The sequence below is a fragment of the Solanum stenotomum genome, chromosome 9 (assembly GCF_019186545.1).
Source record: "Solanum stenotomum isolate F172 chromosome 9, ASM1918654v1, whole genome shotgun sequence".
In the NCBI taxonomy this organism is placed as follows: domain Eukaryota; kingdom Viridiplantae; phylum Streptophyta; class Magnoliopsida; order Solanales; family Solanaceae; genus Solanum; species Solanum stenotomum.
Window position 1 is genome coordinate 7,588,642 of NC_064290.1, and position 26,129 is coordinate 7,614,770.

A 26,129-nucleotide genomic window follows, 5' to 3' on the forward strand; every position below is an offset into this window, starting at 1 on the left:
TATAAAATAACATAGAGATTTCCTATATATATATATATATATTGTGAAGCTATTAGTTATGCAGAATTCTATACGGAAAATCATACTCCTATATATAGTAAGTTAAATTATATCATTTAAATTGCAATAAAGCATAAAACTCTATAGAGCAAAGATTTAAGCAGTTATTGTGTGCTAGTTTTGTACACAAGCACAACAGCATCTGAAGCTGCTTAGCGTACTAACTTTATGATGGATGCCAGACCCAAACAACCCCCTCTTAGTATAAGACCTGTCCTAACATATGTTTCCGAATTAACAGCATCGTAAGCAGCAATAATTCTTGCCAACTAACCTGGAAATTTAAAAATAAACTCTATACTCAATCCTTCCCATCGTTAGTTCATGGTGGCAACTTATATGTGCATCCCTTGGTTGTGAGCCCCTGTATACAACTCCTTAGTTGTTTCCGAACTATGAAATGAACATGGCTGAACTGCAGTAACAACCTTGATTCCAGCTAACAACAATCTTACTTGACCATTAACGGAGAAAAAGACTCGTCATGCATCATCAGAGTGTAGAAAGTACAAAAAAGAATACACAGACTACAAGAAAATACAACATTTTTTCGCAAAATGGACCTGCTTACATAATGAACAAGACCAATAGCATAGGAAGAAGCCAAATCAGTATCATCTATGATATTTTAGACATAAACACACTGCTGCACTACACAATTTAAGGAAGGAGAAACAGGAGAAGCCAAGTTCAACTTCGTGTTAAAATACGTTCTTTAGACAAAAGGAAACCTATAACCAAATTTTATCGCTAATTTGCCAAGTTTTAGAACAGTTCCTTCTCACGTTTCCTCAGCTTCTACGGCAACAGTAAGAATATGAAAGTAAAGCATTGTACTTGTATAAATTTCCATATACATGTATAGCTGTGAAACGAGCAAGGGATTTCTCTTTTGAGCCAGTGGTACCAATACAACTGAAGACAATGTGGCGGTATTCAGGAATATCCATGTATGTGAAATAAATTGAAATCAAGGAGAAGCCAGGACCTTGCAAAGTGTGTCTTGGAATGAAGACCTATATGTTCAATGATCATGGGTGAATAATCTCCTTGAACCAGTAGCTGCTTACTGTTCTTAATAGTTGTCCGTAAAATTCTCTAATCAATTCTTCCGAATTATGAACATATAGACAACTGTTTATAATAAATCCCTGATAAAATCAAGGTTCAAAGTATCACGGACAAGAAGGAACAGTCCAACAATTATAACAAACATGATTCCAGATGACATTATCCCTTGCTCTACTTCTAAAGGAAGTTTTTTTCCACCTCTAGCTGCTTCTACGAGAATCAACGCCAAAGTACCCCCATCCAAAGCCGGCAAAGGAAGGAGATTTATCACAGCAAGGTTGATATTAAGGACAGCAGCAAATTGATAAAGACCATCAACGTTTGATTTCGCAACTTCTGCACCAACAGCTATGATGGCAACAGGACCTGATACCTTACTAGCCGTTTGTGAGAAGTTCATAAACGTCTGTTTCAAGCTGTCCAACACATTGTATGTAAGACCCCAAAACTCTCTCCCAGAGAAGCTAAATGCCTCAAGTATATTCTTTGGCTGAACTTTCGAAATCTTGAAGTTCGGTGACAGTTGAACTCCAATCCTACCCGTACCATCCGAATTCTCATCAGGTGTAACTCTAACATCAACACTCCCTCCTCCTCTCCCTATTTTCAGTAACACATTTCTCTTCGGACTTTTCTTGATGACATCAACAACCTCAGTAACCAAACTAGGCCCATTTTTCCCTAAATCAATTCCATTAACACCTAAAATTACATCACCAGGAAGCAATCCATCTCTAGATGCAGCTGAAAAAGGCCTAACATCAGGCACAAGAACCCCAGGGAAGGATTCTTGAACAGGCAATCCAACTAACAACACTTGAGTAAATATTATCACATAAGCAAATATTATATTAGCTATTACCCCAGCTGAAATAACAATAACCCTATCAAAAATAGGCCTATTTTTAAGCAAATTCTTGTCATCAGGAGGAATATCACTATCAGGATCATTATCAGGAAAACCCACAAACCCACCAAGAGGAAATGCTCTAAGTGAGTACTCTACATTTTTAGCATTAAATTTAGCTAAAATTGGACCAAACCCAACAGCAAATTTACTTACATGAATACCCTGAAGATAAGCAGCAAGAAAATGACCACTTTCATGAACTACAATAATAGCTGTTAAAACACCAACTGCTTCCAAAACTGACTGTGTACTCTCAAAATTACTACCAAAATCAAATCCAGGAATTACCCAACTCCTGAAATCTCTCCTTCTACCAAGTGGGTATCTGTTCTTTTCATGTAAAAACTGATTCTTGGAATGAAAAGTTGAAGAGGAAGAGGAAGATAAAGATTTTGAAAAGTGAGTTTTAGTCAATCTTGAAATATGTGATTTGGAATTAATGAATCTTGAGAGGGAGAGTGAACAAGAAGAAGGAGAAAGATTTATAATCATTTTTTTTTTTGTGATGATTTTGTTGAGATTTGAAAAGGGGTTAATATGAAGTTTGAGGGGTTTTTGGTTAATAAGGGGATAAAGAAAATGGGGATGTGAGAATGGATAATTCACAAATTTGGATTTGTGGAGGGGAAGTGTGTGATCTGCTTACACCACAATTTTCTTTTCTTTTTTTTTCTTCTTGGGCTCTGTTTATGCACAACAGTGGTCAAGAAGTAACTTCCTTTGTGAAAATATATACTTTATCCATCAATTTCATCTTATTTTAATTTATATGATATATATATTTTTTTTATTTGTTCATTATATTAAAAATAATTATCTAATACTACTCGTTTAGTTTGAAAAATCAAAAGAAAATTTACTCTTTTTTTTTTTTTATCTATTGTATTCTTACTATTAATATTATTTACTATCTAATAGGGGTGAACATATGTACTAAAAAACCGAACCGAATATTATTTACTATCTAATAGGGGTGAACATATGTACTAAAAAACCGAACCGAACTAATTCGATTCTTCGGTTTCAATTTGGTATCGGTGCTATTTTTTCAAAAGTTTGATTTTTCGATTCAGTGTAAGGGTCTCAGAATTTTGGTGCACCGAAGATCCAAACTTTTTTTTCCAAAAAAATAACATAATATATATATATATATAGTCATTCCCTTAACAAAAATAAAAGGTCAACTTACAATTAAATCATTCATGAACAAATTAAAGTATTTACAAATTTATAATTCAATAGTTAACTTCAAATATTAATTTTCAAGAAGAACTCAATATATTTTTATCAATGTACATTATGTAAAGGAACCCGTCTTTGTCCTTGTTTTACTCGAGAATTGTAGGCACAATGTTCTTGACAAATGTAGTCTTTTAGTTAGCACAATAAATGTTTCATAGCGGGACACATCATCCTTTAACATAGTTTTAAGTTTTTAAGTATCTTATATACTTTAATTTTGTTCTCATTTTATTTTTTTTATTCACACAAAAAATCATTTTAAAGACACCGAATTAAATCGAATCAAAGTAGAAAGAATTGAACCGAACTGAATTAGTTTACTTCGGTATACGGTGCACGTTTTTCTAAAACTAAAAATCGAAGAATCTAATCGAAGTTTGATAAAACCGAACCGAAGAACCGAAAATCCACCCCTACTATCTAATACATTTTTCAAAGTATTAAATTTAATATATTTAAACAGTAATGTAGTAATATTAGCCCTATTATTTATTAATATTCCATAAGGTGTGTGTCAAGTCAATAGTAGATAACTATTGTTGGACAAAGGGAGTACAATTTAACTCGATACAAACTTTAAAAAATGAAGAAAAAAATATTTTAAAATTTATGATTTGAAATAAATCTTAAATATTTATGTAGTTATAAATCATTTCACTAAGGTTAAAATTTTAAAATGAATATTTTTAAGTTAATTTACATAACTCTCCTCAAAATTAATTTTCATACATATCTTGGGACTTGGGTTCATTCGAAAATTAATTTAAGATGAGTTATGCAAAAATTTAAATTCTCCATAAGTAATGCTTATTAAATATAACTTATAAAAAATATATATATTATCTTAGTTAAAATAAAATATAAAATAATTGATAAATGAATAGATAAACTTTGAATAACTCATACCTATATAAAATAATATATAAATACTCATAACTGATTCTTATATTACTAAAAATATATAGCATTAACTCCTACTTTTTTGAAATAATAGGTGGTAACAAAATTAATTTTCAGCCACATACATTTTCAAATGAGACAATTCAAGATTATTTTAAGAAAATAAAAGTCCATTTTATCAATCAATATGAGATACTTATATAAGTTTAGTAGCAAAACTCCGGGAGATACAATTATTCCTGTTCCTCAGTTGAAAGTAGGGATTTTAAAAATATCTAATAAGTCCCTTTCTACGTTAAATCAAGATGCATAATTCTACAAAATCAACTAGGTTATGCGTCAATTACCATACAACCATTTGAGGAGTACTAGTCCAACTTCGTGATATAGCATCTTTAATTTGCTAAAAGCTTGTAGTACCAAGTCCCAAGTAATATATCATATGTGTGCCTAATTATTTTTAGGATATGAGTTCAAGACAATTTTTATTTACGATTAAGAAATTTTATTCAGTAATATATTTTTTTTACTATAGATTCATGTTTATTTGTTGTTGGAGCGAATTAAATAATTAGGTTGAGGGCTGCCTCTTTTTTCTAATAATATGAATCTTGACAAACCATTTTGACTTAATTCGAATATCATCCGATGTATTTTTTAAGCCAAAATAGCTACAATTCTTTCAAAAAAAACTATATTATTAAGTTATTTGACACCTCTCATATGTAGCTTCCCAATTTTTTTTTAGATATCAATATAAAACTTTTGGTCACGCAATACTTCAAAGCAAGGTAAAACATGTTTCATGGGGATTGGTGGAGCCTTTTCTGAGGAAAAACCCGATAAGACTCGTTATATCTATGTAAAGTTTATTGATAATCGTTTAAATGATATTTTTTTTATGTAAAGTTTATATGAATTTTAAAATGATTTTTTTTAGTTAGTTTTAAAAAGAACGATGGATTTTTATTATAAGTAATAATTTAATGTTAAAATATTTATTTTATATTTAATGAAATAATTTACAATAACATGAATATTTATCACTTATTCTAGATCACAAGTTTTAAAAGTCTTTTTTAAAAAAATCTTCATGTCAAGTCAAACTAATTCACATGAAATGAGACAGAAGAAATATTTTATATCTAAACATAATTTAATTTGAAGACGTGATTTTTGAATTTTGTTTATGCAATGGTCAAAGAGAGGGGTACGTGTCAGTTTCATTTCATGCAATGTTGCCTATTTTTTTCTGCCACGTTCTATGCCCTTTTGAGCACATCATCACGAGATATGTCCTCCCTCCTACTCCTACAAATTAAAAGAAACAACCCCATCTTATTACTCTAATATTCTCTAGCCATGGAGTTTATCTTGAATTTGATTCACAAACTATTGAACACTTATTTACCACATATTGCAACAACAGCACTCATCCATTTCATCCCTCTATATCTCTTTCTCAAGTTTCTTTACTTCATTTTCCGTTCTATATTTTTTATCGAAAACGTTGCTGGTAAAGTTGTTGTCATCACAGGTGCCTCTTCCGGTATTGGCGAGGTAATTTGTACCCAACATTAATTTCTACACTTCTAAATGAGTTTAAGATCTATGCTTCACCGGTGCAAATATATATATATATATATATATATATCAATTCATGCAAATTTTAGTTAGGTGACTAAATTAGTCCCCAAAAAATAAAAAAAAATCGGTTCTACCGTCCAAAATTATTATCTAATCAGTTCATTTTGATTGTTTAGCTATCTTGACTCCTGTCCATTTCAATTCAAGTACTCTAGTAATCTTTGAATTTGTTAACCCAATTTATTTTGACCCGACTCAATTTTTTTCCAATCCATTAATTTGACACTTCATAGGGTTGGCAATTGGGCGGGTTGAGTTAAATTTGGGTGGGTCAAATGGGTCAAGACCTGAGCCAACCCAATTTGTTTGGGCCAAAATGGATTGGGTCGAAACGGGTCATAACCCAACCTGTTCAATATTTACCAAGTTTTAATAGCTTTATTTGTTATATTATAAGCTTTAGTAACTAATAAAAAAAAATTCTTTATTATAGTTATATATAACATATAAAATAATTTTTTTGACAAAATTTCTCAAAAATCAATTTGGGTTACATATCAACTCATTAAAATGGGTTAAAATGAGGTGAACAACCCAAACCTAAATGGGTTGGGTCGGGTTGGTTTGATTTTGCAACTTAATTCTTTGCTAGATTAATCATATCATATGTCCTTCTAAAAAAACTTAAATGCAAGGGTTGGTTGATTAATTTGAGTTTGTTATGTAATTGAAGCATTTAGCCTATGAATATGCTAAAAAAGGTGCACGATTAGTCCTTGCGGCACGAAGGCGCAAGAGTCTTGAACAAGTAGCAGATATGGCCTATTGGCTTGGATCTCCACAAGTTATCTCTGTACATGCTGATGTATCCAAAGTCGAAGATTGCCAGCGATTAATCGAGGAAACAATAAGCAATTTTGGTAGATGTAAGTAAAGAAAATGAAAAACTTAAACATCCAACGATTTTATTAATTGAAAATGATTATTGCTAATTTTCGTGTAGTGGATCATCTGGTGAGCAATGCTGCTGTGACGCCTCTATACATGTTTGAAGACCTTGTAGAGGTCACCAATGCTGCACCTGCAATGGTATAATTGTGTACATGTCTCTGAGTTTGTTTGATTTATAAACATTTTGGATAACAGAACAGGATTATTTCAGGACATAAATTTCTGGGGTGCAGTTTATACTACGCATTTTGCAATTCCCTATTTGAAGGAAACAAAGGGCAAAATCGTAGCAATCACTTCGTCAGCTGGTTATTTACCTGCCGCCAGAATCAGCTTCTATAATGTAATATTAATCTGGCTATGATTTTCAGTTTCAGTTTTTTTTATGCCTAGTTAATTTTGGTGTTGCTTTAGGCGAGTAAAGCTGCATTGATTAGTTTCTTCGAGACGTTGAGGGTAGAACTTGGGACACAAATTGGGATTACGATTGTTACTCCAGGACTAACCGAATCTGAGATGACTAAAGGCAAATTTCTCACAACCGAAGGCAAGTTGGAAGTAGACCAAGTAATGAGAGATGTAAGTTTCTTCTTATTTTGATTATATATTATAATAAATGTAGAGGTTTTTTATCAAAACGCTAATTTGTGTCCTGAGTTGTGTGATCACCTCATCTATAGTGTACTTTTACGATTGTTGTGATTGCTACCAGGTTGAGATGAGCGTGACTCCAATATTGCCAGTGGAAAAGTGTGCAAGATCAATAGTGAAAAGTGCATGTCGTGGAGACAAGTACCTAACGGAGCCACTATGGTTCAAGACATTTTTCATCTACCTACTTTTTTTTCCCGAGGTTGTAGATTGGTTCCAACGTTGGTTCTTGATCCCGGGGCCAGGGAAACCAGCAACCGAGTCCCCCAGTAAGATACTTTTGGACGTGACCGGATTACAGAAATACGTGTATCCAGAGTCTCTCCTATCTCCACATATAAAAGTGGATTAATTGAGCATCAGACTCAATTGTAAGCTGTACTTAACTACATGTATATCAGCAAAATGTCGATGCACAATGGCTAGAAAGTGGTTTTTACCCTTTTTGCTCCTTTGGAACTCGAACTCACAACCTGAAAGGTTGGATGTTGGAAGTGAAGGGTGTTTACTATTCAAGCAACTCCCTCCTCTCTTGTGCGAGAGTTGTGATATGCAAAATAGAATAAATATTTGATAAACAAAGATTACATCTTAAGGACTTAAACAATTGTCAAACATCACATTTAATTAATATTTTTCTAGAAGGACGTGGAAATGAAAATTATAATAAATATTTTGAGACGGAGAAAGTAATGAAGTATTCGTTACTGAAAAAATTCTTGGTGCAAGTAAGATAAAATATTATAGTGTATACCATGTAAAAAGAATTCTAGAAAATGGTGAATACTGAATACTACCAAAATACAGATTTGTCTCCAAATCCAGACGTATCTCTCAAAAGTGGGACTTATGATTTGAAAATTTTGTCATCGTCACAAATTATTTAATTGGGGTTAAAACACGTAGATGCATATTTTAATCAGCCCAATTAAACCCAAAGTTATTTCATGATGCGTCGATGATGCTTCATTAACGTCATATCATTTCAATTTATCTGACATTATTTGAATTTTAAATATGTGAATTTTATTTCAACGACATCTCTATTACCTATCAATCGTAATTTCACCCTAGTTAGAAAAATGAATATGAATTCATTGATCAAAGTTGAAATCGTCTTCTCATCAACTCTCTACCCATCCACCTGCCCTACTCCTTCCAAAAATAATGAACGAAAAATTTAACTTATTTCCATTAAAATATGTTTACGTCAACAATTTTATGTGTGGTTTAGTTGTGTTTTCAAATATTAATTAAGTTGTGTTTCCCTGAGTAGACTGAAACAAAAACAACATATATAGGAATACAATGAAATTGGGTGACCAGTCAAGGGGAAGCTAGAATATAGATTATAGACTCGACCGTAATAACTTTAGTCAAAAAATTTATATTTGTCGTACAAAGCATATTGAATATATAAAGATTATTAATTAATTAATTAAAACCTAATAACTCAAAAAAAAAAAAAAAACTAGAATCGTCAATACACAAACTTCAAAATTTCGATTATCTTTATGCTTAGTGTTGACGTGACACTTGGCCGGTGAAACTAGGGATAATATGACCGAAAAAGGAAAGGCTAAAAGTGAGATATGTCTTAATATTAACGGAATTAAAAAAATGATTGATTGACCCTGTTCACGGGATTTCGAACCAATTTGAGAATTTCTGGAGTTAAATTATTCATATGATTACTCATCTAAGTACTTATTATCTTAAAAAGACACTTTTTTATTGAAGAAAATTGAAATCAGGAGGAAAGGTAATTATTTGAGGTAATATAGTTACCTGGAAATTCAAATTATTAAAGAAATATATAAGCAAAACAAGGTTACAATTACCCTAAAAGTAAAAAAAAAAAAAAACATGCAACTCAAGCATCAATTTCCCTGCTAGCTCCTTGATCGATTCATTCGTGTATATGATTAATTAATCTAATCCAAAAACGTTTATAAAGGAACGGCAACAAAAGAATGGAGGCAAAGATGAATATATATATATATATAAGAAGAAATCAAAACTTATTAAAAACCAGAAAAATTAGTGAAAAAAATTATTAAAATGCATGGCCAAGAGGAACACATGAAACAAAACAACTACCTAGGAGTAATTAAATAAAGCTCGAGTTATTTACCTAAGCAAGAAGAAGACATGTAAAGTAACTGGAAATAGGAAGAGAGAGATATTGACGCGGCTCAATCCAAAATCACATGGCTAATTACATATTTAGCCATGTCTTCAGATTGAGCCGCATCAATATCTATATATATCTTCCTAAACGTATTATAAAGTACGTACCTTCAATTCCCAGCTTCATCTTGAATTAGCTAGTTAACCTTCTTTTTCCAGAATAATTTTCAAAAAAAAGAAAATCCAAACTTTGGTGTTTTTATTTTGGAGAAGTTGGGCTATAACATAATATATACTCTAGGAGTAGTATAATCCAAAGTGATACCTAATTAATGTGGACAGGTACGTTCTTTCTTGGAATATTGTACAATTTTTCCACACACGAATGGGTCCATATTACATTATTCATGCCCTCAAAGACAAGTCAAACAGGTAGTAGTTTACCTGTCACTAGCTTGACCCCTGTGCACCACAAAGCTATCTCATGGTCAACTATACACAGCTCTTCAAGAAAATTTAAAATATCATTCCATGGTCCAACACATTATTATTTACTTTGGAGGGTCTTTCAAAAAACGTTAGCCCAAGCGCGAGTCTGTTTGGATTGATTTTTGACTAGTCAGCGCACAAGTTTGAATCTAGTATGCGCACAGGTTTGAATCTAGTATGCGCATGGGTTAGAAATCAGAAGTGAAAAGTTAGAAGTTAGAAATTCTAATTTATGAATTTGGAATGCCTAATTTAACTGTATTAGGAGGAATCCCCCTCTTTTGCTTTTTTATTTTTGTAAGCTATAATTGTAAGGATGACTTATCATCTAGCTTTTCTAGTATGAGTTAAGTCTTGGTCCTACTCTATAGCCTTTTGCTTCTGGAATAGAATGCCTCATTTACTGGGAAAAAGAAGAGTTAAACCTCGTTATAGTGACCATATTATCATAACGGTCTGATTTTCTCCTGAATTGATCTTTTATGTTATATTTTACTCTTTATAATAACATTTTACACAGAATAACAATGATATTTACAACATTTTTTTTTTTAAATTACCCCTTTATAATAGTTATTAGGGGTGTATAAAATCGAACTGAAAACTAAATCGAACCACAAATCGAAAAAAAAAAATCGACTAGTGGTTTGGTTTGACTTGGTTTGGTATTGAAAAAAAAATCCGACTATATTTGGATTGATTTGGTTTTAACTAAAAAAAACCAACCTGAGACCAAACCAAGCCGACATTATATATATAATTTTAAAATTTTATTTTATACATAAAAATATTTATTTCTTATACGTTTTCATAAGTTTTATCTTTTTAATATATTATTTCAAGTTTGAAACTTAGAATTCTGAATGGTTTAATAAAGATTATAGTCCACAGATGTTGGTAATTATAATAAAGCTTAAATCAAAATCAAATTAATACTAATGCAACAAGAAAATCAATTCAACTCTAGGAATGACAATAATATTGAATATTTGTTCTTTAGTTTTACATAATTAAAATACATAATCTAATTTTAATTTCCTTTAATATTTAGTCATGTAACTAATACTTATTGAACTTATTTTAGCATGATATAGTACTTTTAAATTATGATCATTTTACTTATGACTTGTTAATTTGCAATATTTGTTTTACGTGATTTCATTATTATTATTTTTGTTGGATATTTTAGTGTCATTAATCATATCAGATTATGTGTTATTTTTTAAAGAAACACCTTAGATAATTGTATTTTGGTACGACTAAAGAAATATTTGAAGTATAAGTAAATTATATGTTTGTATGAATACTTTACCGGAAAAACCCAAAAAAACCCGAGGTTGAAAAACCCGAGTTTTATTGGTTTGGATTGGCTTATAAATTTAAAAATCCAACACAAATGGTTTGGTTTGATATTTGAAAAACCCAAACCAACCCAGCCATGTTCACCCCCAAATTAGTTATACTCAAATATTATGTAATAATATTTTATAAGAAATAGATTATGTATAGAATCAAAATATTAAAGTATTTATAGTAATAGTAATNTTATTATTTTTGTTGGATATTTTAGTGTCATTAACATATCATATTATGTGTTATTTTTTTAAGAAACACCTTAGATAATTGTATTTTGGTACGACTAAAGAAATATTTGAAGTATAAGTAAATTATATGTTTGTATGAATACTTTACCGGAAAAACCCAAAACAACCCGAAAAAATTCGAAAAAACCCAAGGTTGAAAAACTCGAGTTTTATTGGTTTGGTTTGGCTTATAAATTTAAAAATCCAACACAAATTGTTTGGTTTGATATTTGAAAAACCCGAACCAACCTAGCCATGTACACCCCTAAATTAGTTATACTCAAATATTATGTAATAATATTTTATAAGAAATATATTAGGTATAGAATTAAAATATTAAAGTATTTATAGTAATAGTAATCATCATTAGTGCCAAACACTTATAAAATTCAATACGGGTATCTTAAAGAAAAAAATTATAAGGCATGCCTTCCTTTTTCTGGTACATGAAATTATTAAACTAATTTTTTTGTGTACCTTTGTATATATATAATACTACTACAACAGAATTTTCCTTATAATATTTAACGATAATTGAGTTAATGTCATTATATTTAGAGTCGTTAAATTTTTTAATGATAATTATATAGAGTGTTGACTATAAATATTCATATTTATTATTAACGATAAATATAATATAGCAACATTATATTATTGCCCGCTAAATATAATAGAGCAGCAATTCTTTATTACCGCTAAATTCTTTATTAGTTATACTTATAACAGCTAAATGAGATCTAAACATAAAATATTAGTACACATATATAACAATATCTCATTATATTAGCCATAAAACTTTCAAACAAATACTGTGAATGAAACAAAAGTTGTCAATATAATGGTAATGCTATATTCTTTTGAAGATAGGAAAAAAGATGAAACTAATTAGTGCATTTTGATAGCATACAAAAATTTACAAGTCCTTCGCGTTTGGAATTTAAATTAATTTTGAGGGTTGTGTTAGATTTAATGTTCTTCTATTTTATAAATAGAAGAAAGAATAAAGAAAAATAAACACTGTCATATATATTCAAGGATTTAATTAGGAGAAAGAAATCTATACGCAATAATTACAATTTTTATCATGGTCATAAACGAAATATCAAAACAAAGACGAATATCCCATCAATCCAACTAAATTCTAGCCAATGGATTTTAAAAAAAAATGAAAGACTTAGAAAAGAAAAGATTTTTTTATTTCGAACTTTATTTTATTTTTTTGTTTATGAGAATTGGTTTTATTTTTTATTTTTAAATATTTTGGATCCACAAGCCATAATTAAATCTAGTCCCTTCAGGTGTGTTGGTGTAAACAAAATATGTTTTTCATGGAAATTTTTTCCCTAAAAATATGTGATTGATTTTCTTACTTATTTTTTTTTTTATATGTTTGGTAAATAAATAGAAGATATTATCCTAAAAATATTAGTGTTGGCATGAGAGGCTTTGGGGTAGTGGAGTGGGGCTATGGGGGAGGGGGTTTGTACCGGAAGTGGATATAGACAATTAATGTGAAATATCACTTACAAAATTTATTATATTCCCCTATTGCCCATAAGAAAGTCGTTTTTCTAGAATTTTCTAAATTTATTTTTAACCTAACATGAAAAAAAAATCTTCTAGAAAATATTATCATCATACCAAACACACTCTAAATTATCTCATATAACGAATTTGATTGAGATGATCCATATTAACGGCTCGAAACCAAGTGGGTACTATGTGTAGTAAAATTTGAAGAAGTAAAAGGTAAAAATAAATATTTTCCTATCTCAAAAAAAAAAGGAAATCAATGATATTCACATTTAATGTATAACGATCTCCAAATATATGTTACTCTCTCTGTCCTTCCAATTTTGACTTTATACTTGTTATTTTTGACAAATAAAAAAAAAGTAATATTATTTTACTCATTATATCCTCAATTTATTTAGAGAGTTAATGTTTTTTGAAAAAGGTAAAACCTCTTTAATAAGTAAATTAATTTTGAATATAGAAATAAAATGGTAAACTTACTATGTCAATTATTATTTTTTAATAGATGTGTCAAGGCAAAGATTGACAAATAAATAAATACAGAGACAGTACTTTTTTTCGGTTTAAGGGAAAAATGTGAAATGGTATAATGATACGTAATTTTCAAGACTAAAGAAGCAGAAATAACAAGAGGTGTTTTAAGATTATCAAATGGTCTGCAGAAGTAAATGAGATAGGAAAAATCATTTTGGCCAGAAAATTTGGTAAGAATTTGGCCAGAATGATAAAATAACATATTTACACTATTTAATTTATCTTTTTGAACATTTTTATCATTTTAACTTTAATACCTTTTAATTAAAAAATGAAAAAAAGATCAATTTATTTTAAAATAAAAAGGTTATTATAGACTTTTAATTTTGGTCAAATTCTGACCAAATTTACTAGTCATTTAGCATTACCAATGAAATATCATACTACTAAATAGAGAAAAGTCAAGATTTGCAGATACGAATAATCACTAAATCAAAAACCCACACAATAAATATTCAAGTAATATTAATTTCCCATAAACATTCCCAAAACTCTACTATAAATGAAGAGAAAAAAATGTTAATTAGACACAATTTCATAACCTCAAAAAAAAATTAAAATGAAAAAGCCCAGCGTCTCAAAATTTCTTTATGGCATTCTTTTCATTGCATTCCTTCTCTCAGGTATTTTGCTTTTTATATACTTCCTCACTTTTAATTTAAGTGTCTCAATTTTTTTTTTAAATAGACAAAGGTTTATCAGAAACAACTTCTACATCTCGTAAAATCTATGTACACTTTATCTTTCACTGGATATATTGTTGTTTTTATTGTTAAAAAAGAATAATCTCTGATTCATATTTTAAATTCAAACATTTTACTTTAAGAGTCTCTTATTTGTTATAACTTCACATTTGATCAAATTAAGTCACTTAAATTGAGACGGGATATTAACAAAATTTGTTGATGCGTGATAGGGATTGAGGCAAAAGAATGTAGCGAAGGGCTGCCGTGGGTGACAATAGACTGCGAAGGAAGCGAGCCTGGCGTGCAATGCTGGAGCGAATGTCAAAATAGACACGGTTTAAATGTCAAAGCTATCTGCTGGAGTGACCCATCTTTACCTACTCAATTTTGCCGATGTACCTGGCCTTGTTAATCCCTTTCGAGAGCATGCTTTACTCTAATAGGAGGCGTAGAGTTTCTGAGTGAAGGCGAGCGCAACTATATATGAAATATCATAGTTGTCTAGTTTAAAGTTCAAAGGTCTATGTTTTGTTTAATTTCATTTATAAGCAACAATATTTATTATATGATATTTGTCTGATTTTGATTTGACATGAAGTTTATGAAAATTCAAAAGATTTTTAAATTTTATAAACTTAAACTAAAAGATTTGTTGAATATACTGAAATAATTTTTAAATATTGTGATCTTTGAACATATCATATGAAAATTAAAATTAAATTAAAAAATTATCAAAAAACACAAAGACATTTTTTGAAATTGTGGTAGATTCTTTGCAATTGTGATGAAATACATTCCCAATAATAACTCCAAAAATAGTGAGCAATCTCCATTGGAAAAATCACACCTTCTTGTGCAATACTTGTGTTGATCACATACTCCCTTTTGTCCTTATTTGTTTCTCCAATTTTGACTTGACACATTTATTAAAAAAAATTAACATAATGAGCTTATCATTTTATTCCTATTAATTGATAGAAATTTAAAATCAATTTACTCATTAAAAAGATTCTTCATTTTTCAAAAACATTAACTCTTTAAATAAATTGAGGGTATAATAGCTAAAAAATAATTGTCTTTTCTTAATTTGTCAAAAATAATAAATAAAAAGTCAAAATTGGACAAGTAATTAAAAAGAGAAAGAGAGTATCTTTGACACATTCTCTGTTTTTGTTGATATAATTGTGTTTATAACCAAAAAAATAAGAAAACAAAAAATGCTAGCTTAATAAAATCATAAATAAACGAAAACATTATTTTGAACTTACAACTTTTTGTGTGTCCTAATGAAATTCAACCCTTTCATAATTATCCAAGATATATAGATTTATCCCGGTCAAGATAAAACAAAAAAAATTACTATTATGTAAATGTTGGCACTTTAATTTATAGAACTTCAGCAAACTCAAATAAACGAAGCAAATGAGACGATTCTACTATTTTATTTTATTTTAATTTTGGAAACAAATAGAGAGCAATTTAGAGAGAGACTTTGAAAAGTTTTATAGCAAATTGAGGAAAGAGTATGGAAAATTTGTGAAATTCTGCAAAAGTAAATGATTTACTATAATGAGAAAGATTGAGCGTACAATATTTACGATAAATACTTATTTTGTCAATATTTATTTGCCCATCTTTGATTGATATATCTTTTTAAGAAACAAAAAAATAAAATAATAAATTTACAAAATCATCCTAATTATAAATTGTCTAAATATTGAAAAAATAAGTAATTCTTAATAATAAGGGTAAAATAGGTATAAAAATATATTATCTTTTGATTTTATTTAAATTGAACAAATAAAAGGGGACATACATATTGTATTATAGTAGACAATATAATACAATTATATCAACGAATTATAAATAAAAAATCGTCAATTTTCTGGGTTGGGGCCTGGCGCGATGCGCCAGCCAAAGCGCCCCAAACCCCCCTCTAAAGTTTAGGGGCTGGCGCCCCACGCTACCCATAGCGCCAGGGTCGCCTGCCCCCTCCAGTTTGTTGTCGGTTTTCTCGTTTGAGTTTGTTTAAAGTGCACCTTCACTCCTTTCATACTCTAACTACTCTAAGCTACTTCTAAACACCTAGAAATCATTCATACCATGATCATAACCTTGAATTCATAATTCAAATTCAAGGTAGAGCTAAGAGTTAAGTTTTGAGATTTTTTTTAAACATTCTAAGAAAGCGACGGATTGGCAACGGAATTACCATTTTGTTGCAAAATTGACAAATAATTTTTTGAGTAATAATATAGTGACAGATTGACAACGGAATATTTATTTTGTCGCTAAATATTAGCGTAAAATTTTGGTGCCTAATTTTTCCTACGGATTTAGTAACAAAGTACGGGTGACAAATTTAATAAATATTGGGCAACGGAATTAGTGACAGAAAAAAGGTTGCTAAACTTTTTAATATATTTTTATAAAATTTATATTATATAGCGACGAAAATATCCGTCATTATAATTTTTTCTAAATAAATACATTAATTTGAAAGCGACGAATGTTAGAATCCGCCAGTAAATCCGTTGCAAATATTTTTAAAGTCATATTATATTCTAGGGCACAAATTTATCTCCACATTTTCAAGCTCCCACTCCAAAGAAGCCTCTCTTAAGCTCCATCTCCATTGAAGCTTTCCAAGTCTCGCTGTAAGCTCCACTGAAGTTCTCCATCCCCTTTCCAAGTCTCCACTGCTACCTTTCCAATTCTCCACTGCTAGCTTTCCAAGTCTCCACTGTGAGCTCAATCTCTCATCTCGATTTCAATTTCATTTAGCTCTCCATCTCAATAGGGCTGTGGTATTTTCAAAATGGGTAGTTTCAACTCTTCTTTCTGCAAAATAAGAACCCCAACTCGTTCCTGTATTTGGATGTTAGATTCTCTGGATTTGGGTATCAATGGCTTCAGTTGACAAAATCATTGTTTCCAGTTCAACTTGTCTTCTGAAAATAGAGATTTTAGTGTTTTGGGTGTATGAAAATATGTTATTTTAACTCTTAACTCTTTCCATTTCATTTAGCTTGATTGCTTGAAGTAGAATTGGGATTTTCTCAAAATAAGGGTTTTAAAAATTTAAGTATTCCGAAAATAGGGTTTTTTCTAGAAATTATGTTTTCTGGAAATAGGGATTAGGGTTCAAGCAAAAGCATTTGGATTTCAATGTTGGAATGGTCACTGACTTTGGGTTCCACAACTGTCAATGAGAGTAGAAATTAATTCTTGTTGCGTCAATGGTACCTTGTCAGTTTTAAACAAAACAATTATTTTTTATATTGACTCACTTAATTAGATGGGATTCATGAATATAATTGTTGTCTAAAGTCTGAGCTACTGTATCTCCCAAAAATTGGCTCACTGATACATTTTTGGCAAGAGTCCCTTGAAGATCTCTGTAGTAATTGTTTTATTTGTTTCCATCCTAAATAATATGGGGGAATGTCATGAGGTTAATAAAGAGAAGGAAATTATATTAGTACGACGTACCTGTTGAGAGTTGCCTTGAATCTTCTGAACTTTCAAGTACTTCTCTAATTGAAGAGATTGAGTAATTATCTCATGTTGATGCTTGAAGAAGTTCTCTTCCTCTGCCTGTTTTTTCAGAAAACAAAACAAAAATTAGATTCATTGCTTACTGTATCAAGTGTTTAGTTTTTATTTATATTGTTATTGTTTCATGTTCTTGCTAATAACCAAGGTAATAAAGTGTTAAAATGTTGCAGGTCCCTGCTGTTAGAACATCATCATCAGGGTCTGGTTGATATTCGCTTGAAGTAAGCCTCACTCTTTATTCTATCTCTGATTTAGCTCAAGATTTAAGTTCGAGGTATTTTGTTTACTCAATCTAACTATGATGAAGATTGTTGCCATCTTGAAACTATTCGAGTTAGAGCTTTTTTTTAATAGATTAGTGAAAAATTTGGAGAATTCTTATTCTGTTATTGTGGGTGTTTCTGTGATTAGTTCTTGCTGGAGGAATACATTCTAAATTTTAACTTGTTTATTGCTTTTATTTGCTAGAAAAATGCATTCTAGACTTTAACTTTTTCTTTGGTTTTATTTGCTAGAGGAATTGTTGTACTTATAGAGGAAAGTCGTGTGATTTTCTTAAAAATTGTCTTTTTGAAATAAAGATTCTTGCCAACTGCTTGTTCAGTAGATTAAATTATTAACCAAATCAAATCAAAGCAACTACATAGTCATCAAGAACCTCTAAGATTAAATTTATTAGCTAACTGCTTGTTCAATAGAAAGTTTTTCATGTAATGTGCTTTTGTTTGTTGCTGATGAAATGTAGTATTAGCTCCAAATTCTTTTCTTGCTCTAGTTTTTCACACACTGGAAAGTGTTGTTTGTACTGTAAATTAACTGTAATGCTTAAATCCCTTTTGTTTGTCATCAGTTTTGTGAGATTAATATAGTAATTAGATAGTTTCAATAAGTTCATTGTAGCTAGAATGCTTCAGTAAGTTGATTTGAATCAAAATGCTTTAATTGTTCTATAAGTTGACTAAAATTACAATGTTCCAGCAACTATTTTGTAAGTTGATTATAATTAATAATTGCTTTAATAGTTCGTAAGTTTTTTTAAAGTTTGCATAGTACTGAAGAACTTTAGAAATTGTTCTTGTTTTGCCAATATGCATGTTTTGTTCGAATTTGATGAATATGAATGAGAGTATCTTCTGCAACGTTTTGCAAGTATGTTCATGCAACGTTTGCAAGAAGAATTTTCGAATCTATTTTAGGGTCAAATAGACGAGAGTCTTGAAGCAAATTTCTCTATATGGTTCAAGGAATTTGTGAGTATTGTGAAATTATCTTTTATACAATGACATGCTTAAATTTAGTTTTAAATTTTACTAAGTCTTACATTTTAAAAAAATTAGGTCCAATGCAATACCATTGAGAATGAATTCTTGCGTAGTCTTGCTCGTGGACCATTAATAGACGCTACATGTTATTCTGTGTATTTTGTTAATGGATACAAATTTCACACAGAATGTCATGGTAGCACAAGATCAACAATGGATAGTGGAGTTTGTATCTCGAATCCAACTTTTAGTGATTATTATGGACGAATAAAAGAGATAATATAAGTGGAATATCGTGAAGCACCTTTAAAGCAAACTGTATTATTCAAATGTGAATGGTTTGACCCAACTATGGATGTTGGTGTTAAAAGGCACAATTTGTACAAATTGGTTGATATTAACCACCGTCGTCGATATAAAAAATATGAACCTTTTTTTCTTGCAATGCAAGCAACACAAGTGTGTTATGTACTTTATCCTAGCAAGAAAAAGGACAAGGATGATTGGGCAGCTGTACTGAAGGTCAAACCTCAAAATGTTATTGAATTGCCTAATGAAGAAGTGGCAACAATTTCAGAAGTAAATGTTCCATTTCAAGTTAAAGAAGTTGAAGTCCACGAGATAGATATGATTGTTTCCATTGATGAAAACATACTCTTAAATGATCCAAATGGAGATGTAATTGAAATGGATGAACCCATTGATGATGGATTATTGCAAGAGAATCATGAAATCCACATAGAATCCACAGAAGAAGAGTATGAAACTGAGGAAACTGAGGAGAATGAGGATGAGAAAGAGGAAGAGGAAGAGTTTGAAGAAGACAGTGACTAGTGCTTGATCATCTGCTATTGTATTTTCACTATATTTTGTTTGTTCCTAATTTTCAATCGAGGATAATCTGTTGTAGTTTCTGTTTTTCAATTTAAGATTTTAAAAAGAAATAGCTCTTGGGTTTGAACTATGTGTGTTCTATTTCTAATTTCAATTCCTAATAAAATATACTAATTGTAGCTTTAATAACTGTCATTCATACCAATTAACTATGCATTCTTATAATTACTAATAGTTAATATTGATGCCTTATAAAGAAGTGCTCAAACAAGTAAGCACTTTGGGAGACTTATTGTTATGTAAATTCTTGAGCTCAATAGATCATTTCTTTTAAATGAATGACATTACTTGACTGTGATTGTGTAACCATCAGGTTCTAGAGCCTTATCAGAAGCACATGATATGATGGTATTGAAAATTGAGGCCTTTTAAAAGGCTTCTCCCTTTCCCTAATGTCATCATCTGTGATTGTGTCCAAATTTTCAAAATATGTTATAGATTTCTAATGCTCATTCTTTGTGTAAAGCTTCTGATATAAGTTCATGATCCCTTTACTCCTGTTACTCTTGTTATAGATAACTTTGTTACTCTTGTTACTTTTGTATTTTCAGGTACCAATTTTTTCACTTAATAAACAAGCTCTTCAGAGACAATTTTAATATTTCAGCACTGTTCCACGTAATGTCATTATTATGGATTATGTTTAATTTTATTTTGTATCAGTCATGATCTAACAAAAATGTTATATTTATTTATAGGTATGTCTCGAGGCAGAGGTCGTGAAAAATCCCCATGTAGGAGTAATCCTGTTATTCGTGTAAGCATGCCAACTATTTTCAAGCCTACTATAGTTTATCCTCAGCAAGGTGGTACCCCAACCAACATTGAAATGTCAACTCAAACTAAAGTATCAACCCAACCATCTTTGAGACACCTCCAGCTACATCAAATCAGAGTAGTCAAGATTTTTCAACTCAAAGCAACCCAACAGGTCATACCAATACAGTTGCTGAAGGTGAATCCAACAGTAGCCATACAAGGACCCTTGTCTTTCTAACTTTTGGAGGGTTAGTCCATCCTTTTGATTTTATTCCTAAACTTGTTTCTACTTACTACATTGAACAAATTGAAGATATCTGGATAGGATTTCACTATCACATTATCAACTTTTGGTCTTTTAAGCATAATATTTAATCTAAAGAACATGACTTTTTGTCTGTTGAATGTGCTAAAAAAATGTTTATTTTTCTATTTTACTACCTGTATATTTTGTTTATACAGGCTGGAACCTTCTCAAATATGCTCTAGTTTCATATCCAAGTCTTTCAAAAGTGATGTTGATCCCAATGGAATCAATTGGAAAAGTGTCTCAACTGATGTAAGAAATGGTTATTTTGGAGAATTCAAGGTATAACTTTTCATCGTAAGTGAGTTTAGCAAGTGTATTCACATATATAGATAGGACATTAATGTAATACTTTCAAAACTTATTTCAAAAAAAATTCTACTGGATGTTTCCATTAGTGAAAACGAAGTGAAAAGACACTGGATGGTTAAGGCAGCAGTGAAATACAGGAATTTCATTTCTAAAATAAAAAATAAAGGAGTTAGGCCAGGTTATGTACTAGAAAATGTGTGGGAAAAATGGATGCAACTTTGGGGAAGTGAAAAGTGTATTAAAAAGTCAAAAATTAATTCAAAAAATCATCGTGGCGGCCATGAAACTGTTGTTGGGACTCACACGGGCGACTCTATTTCAATTGGAGAACATCGCAGGAAACTTGTGAGTATATATATTTTACAAACTTTATAGCTAACATCTTCTATTGTATGATATATCTAACGTGATTTCTTTTGTATAGGCTATTGAAAAAAGTCGAGATCCAACACCAATTGAGTTACATTTGCACGTTCATACACTTGGTCATGATGGAAAATCATTTGTTGGTAAGCGTTCTCGAAGTGTCCATGTAAGTCTACAACTTGGAGGTGTTTCGGTTCTTTCCTGTTGTAGTTTCTGGTGCAATTTTAGTCCTGTTTTAAAGTGTATCTGTTGCTGCTGTTTGGTATAATTCTGGTGATGTTTTGAGACTTTTTTATGCAATTTAAGTGTTGTTTTGATGTGATTCTAGTGTCATTTTTGTGTCTCTAGTGCAGTTGTTTTTGGTGCAATTATAGTTTTGTTTTAGAGAGAATCTACTGCTACTGCTTTGGTGTAATTCAATTATTGTTTTGAGGCTTTTCTGGTGCAATTTTGGTGTTGTTTTGATGTGATTCTAGTGTTGTTTTACTGTGACTCTAGTGCAGTTGTTTTTGGTGCAACTCTGGTCCTGTTTTACTGAGAATCCGTTGCAGTGTAATTCATGTGCTGTTTGAGGCTTTTCTGATGCAATTTTAGTGTTGTTTTGGTGCGATTCTAATGTCATTTTAGTGTGAATCTAGTGCAGTTGTTTTCATGTAATTCTGATGTTGGTTAGGTAATTTTTGAGTGTTTCTGATGTTGTTTGGGTAATAGAAATTAGTTTGTTTTGAAGTTTTGTGTGAGGTCAAGTATGATCTTTATTCTGCAATTCAAACGAGTTCAAAATTGTAGGTCTAAGTTAATTACTACAACTTATAAACATCACTTCATAGACCAGCTAATATAAGTTGCACTATCCTTCTTTCATTACATTTTCCTTGCAACAATTATCTACTAATACAAGGCACTAGAGTATTATATGCATATGGAAACCAGATAGACCATCTTTCTGCAACAGCACAGTTCTTTCCTGGGAAAACAAAAGACATGTCATTTAAGCTTAAAAGCTTATGTATCTTTCTGCATTTTCCTTCAAAATTTGTTTTATTCCCTATCTTTAATGCTTTCTCGTTTTCTCTACTTATTATAGGAAAAATATGAAGAAATCTTATGGAAAAACACAGTGTATAAAACTGATATTGATCAATGTGAAGCATATTACCAAGCTGCGGGGGGAGAAAAGAAAAAAAGAATATACGGTCTTGGATCTGAAGCAAAAAATTACTATGGGTAGAATCTTTGTGGCTCATCATCATTACCACCTCCATTTTCTCAATCAACATCGATAACAAATATGGACGAGTTTGTAAAGCAAATGATGTTTGCACTAACTAGTCATCTTGTTCCTATTATTGTTGAGCAGGTGCAAGCATCTATTACTCCATTCGGGAATCCATCGATGTTGACACCCATAGTGCCTCCTACTACTAATGTGGACGAGGTCGATCCCTCCATTTCAAGTGACGATCGTATCCCTTAGTCTCCCACAACTTTAGTTTTTGCTAATGTCATACTCTTTGGAAACTACAAACTGCGTACTAACATTTTGATGAACGTGGGTTCATTTAAGAGTACTTGATAGCTTTCTTTGGATATTTTTAACCAAAAATATGTGGTTTTGGAGTTTTCTATTTATATATTATGAATCGTCTATGAGTATTATATTATATGAATGTTTATTATTTTTGGAGTATTTAGTAATTTTAATTTAATTTATTTTAGCAGTGCATATTTAAAATAACCAAATCAAATAATTTAGAAGAATAATTTTTAGCAACAAATTTAGCGACAATTTGGTTGTTGCTATGAAAAGAGTGTTGGCGACGGATTAGCGACGAATTATTAAAGGCCTAATATGTTATAACAGAATATGTTGCGACGGAAATTTCGTCGCAAATTTATCCAAAATGACGAAATAAATTATGAAAGTAGCAGCAAAACTATATAAATATAATGACAAATCAGTCCATCGCTAACAAGTGGCAACAAAAATCTCTCGTCACTATCATGTCGCTAAACTTGTGACGGAACTCATTTTTTCGTCTTAGAATTATGAAATTAGCAACAAAATTATATAAATATAATGACGACTAAGTCCGTCGCTAACATGTGGCGACGGAAATGTTTCGTCACTATGACGTTGCTACACTTGTGACGGAACTCATTTTTTCGTCACTAAGAGCTTACTAACGAGTGTAATAGAAACAGTCAATAATATGTTGCTAATCCGTCACTAATCATGATTAGTGACGGATTATCATTAGATAGTGACGGATTGTGTCCGTCGATAAACACTGTTATTTTTGTAATGGGAGTCTTCTACAACTTCTAGTAACTTGTTTCAAGATTCGAGTAAGTGAGCATGAGAGTAAGGAGAATGTATTCATGAGTGTACTTTGTCATCATGAGATCTTTCATAGCATGAACCATAACTCTTGAATTCATAATTCATAATTCATAATTCACATTCAAGAGAGAGTTAAGAGTAGAGTTCAAGAAAGCCTTTGAGTTCGATTGTGAACCCTTTGAGATCAACTATTGATTTGAACTAAATTTTGAGAAAGTAAGTACGAGAATGAGAAGAGTTGTATCATGAGTTCCATAATGTTATGTAGACCTACAAGTCAAGTTGTTCATACCCATAAATTCCGCATGAACTCCATAAGTTGAGTATCTATGAGAGGAGTAATGTCCCCATGTCCTAAGTCTTAAGTATTGAGTTTCTAACCCATTTGAGATTACATTCCTAATCATGGGACTATTACATGCTACCCATGAAGTCCTTGAGTTGGGTTATTCATGTCCATAATTCTGCATGAACCCTATAAGTGGAGCAGTCTTGAAATGAGAAGTATTTTTGAGTTCTTGAGTTGAGTAGTTCATGCTCATAAACTCCGCATGAACCCTCTGAGTTAAGCATTTTTGAAGTGAGTAGTATTGTTGAAATTCTTGAGTTCCAAGCATTGAGTTCTATCTATGGTTATTGAAAACCTTGCATTGAGTCGTTCACGTCCATAAATCGGCATGAACCATATTTTTAGAAGTCTTTTACAAATGTTTAAACTTTGTTTTAAGACTTAAGCTTTGAAGTTGAGTAAAGAGTAAGAATAAAGTTCATTTTCTTTAAAATGATTTATGGGAACTAAGTATTCCCAAGAGTAAATGTTTTCACATTTAAGATGAAAGGAAACTGAGATTTCCAAAATAGTTTTTAGCAAGAAAAGGAACATTGATTCCAAGAGAACTTTTAAGCTAAGTTTTGAGTAATTATCTCAAACCAAAGAAAGAAGTATGTTTTAAACATAAAAAGCTAGTATTATATTTTGGGAGTATTATTGAGCACCGATGTGAGGATGCGAGTTTCCTATTAACTCAAGTCTTCATGAAAACCATGTAGCCATCATGGGTAGAAAAGGGTCATATTTTTTAGATGAATCATTTTTGCATAGACTAGTGGATCCACTAAGTTAAGTTAGGTCCTATACTGATGGCAAGGTATAGGATGGTCCTTGGCAGCGTGAGGTAAAGTGTTGTATCATCACTATAGCTTTTAAGTGATGGTCGTCGGTTAGAGAAACTCCCACAGAAACTATATTACTTTACTATATAAGTAAAGTTGAGTTTGTTAATGCATCTTCTTTAACGAACTAAGTTGTTTTTACTGTTGTATAAAGTTTTCCATATATTACATGTGTATTGTTGCTTTATATTGAGTTGAGTATCCGGAGTTAAGTACCCAGAGTCGAATATCATATCTTTCAGTTGAGTATCTTATCCTTAAATACTTCTGAGTTGAGTAAGTTGAGTAGTTTTGAGTATTCCTTGAGTTAAGTAAGATTGAAAAGAGGTAAGTATGTTTCCTTCTTATCAAGTTTCAAGCTTATGTTATGCTTTAGAATTCCTCTTACATGCTCGTACATTTTACGTACTAAGTCATTTGGCTTGCATCTTCTCATGATGCAGACACAGGTATTCAGGATCATTAATAGGAGATTCGTTGATACATCCGAGAGTTCGAGTTAGCTATGGTGAGCATCCTTGCTTCCGGAGGATTTCATTTACTTTTCAGTTCAGTCAGGATGTCATGGGTCTTGTCCCGACTTCCATCTTTATCAGTTAGAGGCTTCATAGATAGTCAGTATAGTTGAGAAGTCTGTATTATTCATTTATTTTATTAAATGTTTTAAAGACTTAAGTGGCCTATTTTATGACGAGTTGAATAATTTATTTTATTCAGAGTTTCTTTTGAGTTAAAGCTTTCAATTTAAGTTTCATGAATTTTATTCAATTTTTAAGCCTTTGTATGCTTGAATCGGTTTTCCGCTTATAGTCAGCCAGGATGAG

At 30.9% G+C, this 26,129-nt stretch overlaps 3 protein-coding genes across 3 annotated transcripts in view; 2 read left to right on the forward strand and 1 right to left on the reverse strand.

Moving 5' to 3' along the window:
* Nucleotides 1-755: 755 nt before the first annotated feature.
* Nucleotides 756-2,652, reverse strand: LOC125876854 (probable membrane metalloprotease ARASP2, chloroplastic). Its single transcript, XM_049558111.1, has one exon. The coding sequence runs from the start codon at nt 2,531-2,533 to the stop codon at nt 1,199-1,201; it is 1,335 nt and encodes a 444-aa protein (XP_049414068.1). The 5' UTR covers nt 2,534-2,652; the 3' UTR covers nt 756-1,198.
* A 2,893-nt stretch (nt 2,653-5,545) lies between these two features.
* LOC125876856 (11-beta-hydroxysteroid dehydrogenase A-like) lies at nt 5,546-7,875 on the forward strand. The gene is made up of 6 exons (XM_049558113.1): nt 5,546-5,743; nt 6,504-6,696; nt 6,774-6,859; nt 6,933-7,064; nt 7,136-7,300; nt 7,434-7,875. The coding sequence occupies exons 1-6, from the start codon at nt 5,546-5,548 to the stop codon at nt 7,722-7,724; spliced, it is 1,065 nt and encodes a 354-aa protein (XP_049414070.1). The 3' UTR covers nt 7,725-7,875.
* An 11,626-nt stretch (nt 7,876-19,501) lies between these two features.
* The window catches only part of LOC125876224 (L-ascorbate oxidase homolog), a 38,736-nt gene continuing 32,108 nt past the window's right edge, over nt 19,502-26,129 (forward strand). The window contains exons 1-6 of the mRNA XM_049557347.1: nt 19,502-19,976; nt 20,524-20,595; nt 20,743-20,875; nt 21,266-21,392; nt 21,847-21,954; nt 23,149-23,226. Of these exons, the coding sequence (XP_049413304.1) occupies nt 19,502-19,976; nt 20,524-20,595; nt 20,743-20,875; nt 21,266-21,392; nt 21,847-21,954; nt 23,149-23,226 (993 nt within the window). The remainder of the gene's footprint in view (nt 19,977-20,523; nt 20,596-20,742; nt 20,876-21,265; nt 21,393-21,846; nt 21,955-23,148; nt 23,227-26,129) is intronic.

Excerpts from the sequence above, each read along its gene's own strand:
- LOC125876854 (XM_049558111.1), bottom strand. The coding sequence starts at position 2,533 with ATGATTATAAATCTTTCTCCTTCTTCTTGTTCACTCTCCCTCTCAAGA.
- LOC125876856 (XM_049558113.1), top strand. The coding sequence starts at position 5,546 with ATGGAGTTTATCTTGAATTTGATTCACAAACTATTGAACACTTATTTA. Across the intron at positions 7,065-7,135 it reads CCAGAATCAGCTTCTATAAT|GCGAGTAAAGCTGCATTGAT; the intron begins GTAATATTAATC and ends GTGTTGCTTTAG. Across the intron at positions 7,301-7,433 it reads TAGACCAAGTAATGAGAGAT|GTTGAGATGAGCGTGACTCC; the intron begins GTAAGTTTCTTC and ends GATTGCTACCAG.